This window comes from Larimichthys crocea, chromosome XIII (assembly GCF_000972845.2).
Source record: "Larimichthys crocea isolate SSNF chromosome XIII, L_crocea_2.0, whole genome shotgun sequence".
NCBI classification, from domain to species: Eukaryota; Metazoa; Chordata; class Actinopteri; family Sciaenidae; genus Larimichthys; species Larimichthys crocea.
In genome coordinates this window covers 25,885,486-25,889,556 of record NC_040023.1, presented here as the reverse complement: position 1 = coordinate 25,889,556, position 4,071 = coordinate 25,885,486, and the positions used below count along the sequence as shown (strand labels likewise).

Genomic DNA, 4,071 nt, shown 5'->3' with positions numbered 1-4,071 from the left:
GCTATGGTTCACTTTCACAGTTTGTGCTACAACATCACACAGGAGAAGGGTGGAGTGTTGACGGGCGGGTGGAGATAAGAGGCTCTTATAAGGTTGAGTAGCTGAAACATCGCTGGTATCCTGAGATGTTGACAGACACCAGGTATAAGGTGAGAAGGCCCTGCTCCAGAGGAAGAAAGCAGCTGGAAGACAGGAAGTAGAGGACATTTCAACACAAGAGTCTTATGCATTATTACCTCGTTTCCCATGAATACTGATGCTGTGTTCACACAGCAGGTTGATTTTGTTGGATGTAAATAGCTTCAAGCACTCCATGCACACTCACAAAAGTCTCTTGAACAGCAGTGATGTGTAGCTAATGAACCATTAAACTTACAATAATAACAAAACTACTTATATTCAATATTCCACTTAAGTGTTTAATGATGTGCCCTTTATAAAAAATCATGAACTCGTTATTTTGTGTTATTCCAGTTGGAAAAGCTGAACCCAACCAAGGTTTTTATTTTAACAAGGACATTCACAAGTAAGGAGCTTAGATTTATTCACTATTTGACGTTATTTGAGGAGCACAGATGGTCGAAATTTCACTGAAAACAGAAAAAGTTTGACACATGAACTGCCAGCTCCACCTGCAGGAGGTGTGCTTGGTAGCATGATGGTGTGACAAGCATAAAGAGAGTAAAAAAATCCCTTCACAGGGACATTCCTATATTAAGAAATGTGTCATTCTATGTTGAAGTCATTTGTCAACTCTGAAAACACATCCAGACGGTTTGGAAACAACTTTCTATCTCTCTATATTTAACAATTTAATGTAACTCTCTCCACTCTCCACTTATGCATGTATCGAGCTCCCACCTGGGGCGTTATAAGAAGTCCTTGAGATCAAGTTCTGCCAAAGGGTCCTTGGGCTTCTTGGGGCTCTGGCTTGCGGGTCCTGGAGAAAGCTGAGAAAATAAGAAACACAGAAGTTCATATCAGACTTTGTTTTGTTAGATTTCAGTTGTATAGCCATTTTCATGCATTCAGAATGTAACACAAAGTGCTTGACACAATAAAACAATGTTCTGACGTCAGGGGTAATTAACAGGCCACTACCTGAAGACCTCAGAGTTCTAGAGGGTTCATAGGTTAAAAGAATATCCGATAAATAGGTGGGACCAAAACCATTAAGACCTTTATAAATCAATAAAAGGATCTTAAAATTGATTGTAAACCAAAGACTTTAAAATTGGTGTAATGTGTGCTCACTTTCTGGTTCTCCACAGCAGACGTGCTGAACAGAGTTTTAAAGTATTTGTAATTGAGCTTCCTCTAAAGACAACCAGAAAGTAGAGAATTGTAATTCGATTCAAATTTAATTTATTCATAACTAAGACTAAATCAAAGATAACTCCCTTTGTTGACCAGATATGAACTGGCAGGCAAACATATGTACACACACACATTGTTGTATTGTTCTGAGATAACATGGCATGAACTGACGTAGAAACATAGAGACAAACGGCCTCATTGGTACTGTTTGGTTTGTTACCGGTGCTCCGGGTGCAGCTCCAGCCACCCCAGTGAAGGGAGGTCTCATCATGGGCTGTCCCATCATAGGCTGACCCATCATGGGTTGCATCATTGGAGCTCCTCCTGCAGGAGGCTGATATGACAGTGAGAACACAGATTAAACAGTATGCCTGCAGATGACTTCATAATCTACATAATCCAGTTTTAAAAGCTGTTGCACAAATCTAGAGGATTTACAACGAGTGAAATAAAAACTCACCATGCCAAAGCCAGGCTGCGCGCTCATTGGTGGCACCAAGGCCGCACCAGGTGGAGCTGCGCCTGGTGCTCCAGGAGCTCCAGGGGCAGCACCAGCCTGAAAGAAGACAGGAAGAAGAAGGTACATCAGCAAAACCTGCACACTCTTCAAACATTTTCCACATCAGTGAAGAACAGTAACAATTTGTGCTTCTGTCATTATTATCTTGCAATGTATCATGATAATTAGCTCACATGAGTCTCTGGCAATAGGCACAGACAGCTCTTTGGATGAAGTTTGATATCATGGTGGTGGGGGTTTGTCTCCATGCTGTTCTTACCATGGGGGCTCCTGGTGTACCCCAGCTTGTGGGAGCTACCTGTGGCATCCAGTTAGCACCTCCTGTCAGCTTCTTTTCACTCTGCGGGTCCCTGAAAGAGATCAAACACAAGATTTGTGATTGCAAAACAGTTGTAGGTTAACAGATGGGACATGGAGTCATCTACACACGATCATGAGCTATACAAGCATGTTTAGACCTACACAAGCATTTATAGAATTAACACACACTTACTTTTTCTTTACTCCAAGGTCTGAGCAGAGGAAAGAAAGAAGAACAAATTATATTTCTATGAACGTATTTATGAGACACAAAAATGACTGAGCTCCAGACAGGAAACGCTGCAGTCTACCTCCGATCAGGTTGGCCAGTGAGGAGTCCAGGTCTCCTCCGATGGTTTTGCTTGGAGGTGGGGTGGCGGGGGGAGCGGCTGTAATTCCTCCCACTGCAATGGGTGTTCCCATGCTTCCTGCTGTGCTTCCGGCAGTGCTGCCACCGGTGCTCTGGGGCGTTACGGCGGGCATCAGCAAGGCGCCTAACCCATCAAACACTTGATGGAGAGAGGGTGGCAATGACGGGACAGCAGAGAAACAGCACAGATTACAAATCTGCAAATCTTTAATCTAGCTAAAAAACGGGCAGCTGTGAGGCCAGGCAGTACGCTGAAGGGGACAATCCAGATGTGACAACATCAGTGATCTGTGCATCGCATGCACAATGTAGGACTGTACTGGAAATATGTTGGCGCATCGGTACAAGGTGCTTGGCGAGTTGCTCAGCCAGTTCACATTGTGACATCTCAGGAACTTAAAGTGGAAACAGACAAGTTTTAACCCTCGGTGTTTCCAGGTGGAAATATTGTTTGTGCCAGTGTTGCAAAGACTCGATCAATTTCCCCTTAGAGTCTAGCTCCGTGAAGAAATGATCAACACCACTTTGGAAATAAGAAAGGAGAAAGAAGCGTGTTGACTGAAGAGGTAAATTGAAATTGTTGTATTTGGGAGCAGGCAAAACAGGCAAAAGCTATCGAATGACATGCATTCCATAGTAATATGCTTTGCACAAACAAGTAACAACAGCAGGGGTCGGCATCGGGGTGGAGTGGTGTTAACATAAGAAAGAAACATTTAGTGTAGACGTCTCATAAGTCTTATAAATTGAGCCTGAAAAATGTCGTGCCTGGTGGCAGACAGAACTCCACAGTGAAGGTGAAGTTAACAGAGAGTCAACCCAAACACGGACGGCGTCTATTTCCACTTTAACCTGGATGATTTTGGGACAAAGTACTGGGTTTGAACCAGGTGTCATCAAAGCTAAAGAGTTTACAGGTTTTCATTCCAACTAACTGCTACAGAATCATCTTGTTGTTGACTGTGTGTTCACTAAGGCACTGGACAACATACCCCCACAGACCTGTTAGATAAACTTAAGTAACTGTTCACCAACACCTCCTTTCAAACTGGATGTTAATGAACACTATTTATTACATAAAGCAATGTTTTTATACAGTTGAACTACGAGTGTTTGGGTCAGTTTGCATGTAGGAATGACAGACGACATTTCAACAATTTATTTAATATTTCATTTTACAGTTAACTGTTAAGATTTTGTTTACCAGTTTTCACACCATCAACATCCCAACACATACTTTTCAGGTGTTACAGATTATTTCTTTCTAAATCTATCAATTCTAATTTCTATTTTTTATTATTTTCCTCAAATGAGTTAAGATACTCTACAGTCTGAAATAATAGTATAGTAATAGTATAATCTGAAAACTGTAACAGTATCATCTGGGCTACAAGTACACCTGGTTGGAATCAATGTAGGGACTAATGTAGACAGGAGAGACATATTTTTCTATAAAGCAAAAAATGATAGATCTGCACACCTGCAGACAGCATTCAGCATTTTTAGTCACACATCATTTGATTTCATATTTCTGCTGTTCAGTTTACATAAATGCATTTTACAG

At 41.6% G+C, this 4,071-nt stretch overlaps 1 protein-coding gene across 5 annotated transcripts in view; it reads right to left on the bottom strand.

The window, feature by feature from the left end:
• Positions 1-6: 6 nt before the first annotated feature.
• Positions 7-4,071, bottom strand: part of snap91a (synaptosome associated protein 91a) — a 48,070-nt gene continuing 44,005 nt past the window's right edge. For 4 of the 5 annotated variants that reach the window (XM_019269193.2, XM_019269198.2, XM_019269196.2 and 1 more), the window contains 7 exons: positions 2,449-2,646; positions 2,331-2,349; positions 2,097-2,187; positions 1,778-1,873; positions 1,538-1,651; positions 862-950; positions 7-182 (listed from right to left, as the gene is read on the bottom strand). In XM_019269193.2, the coding sequence (XP_019124738.1) occupies positions 870-950; positions 1,538-1,651; positions 1,778-1,873; positions 2,097-2,187; positions 2,331-2,349; positions 2,449-2,646 (599 nt within the window). In that variant the 3' untranslated portion in view covers positions 7-182; positions 862-869. The remainder of the gene's footprint in view (positions 183-861; positions 951-1,537; positions 1,652-1,777; positions 1,874-2,096; positions 2,188-2,330; positions 2,350-2,448; positions 2,647-4,071) is intronic. The other variant, XM_019269195.2, reaches the window with a different exon arrangement.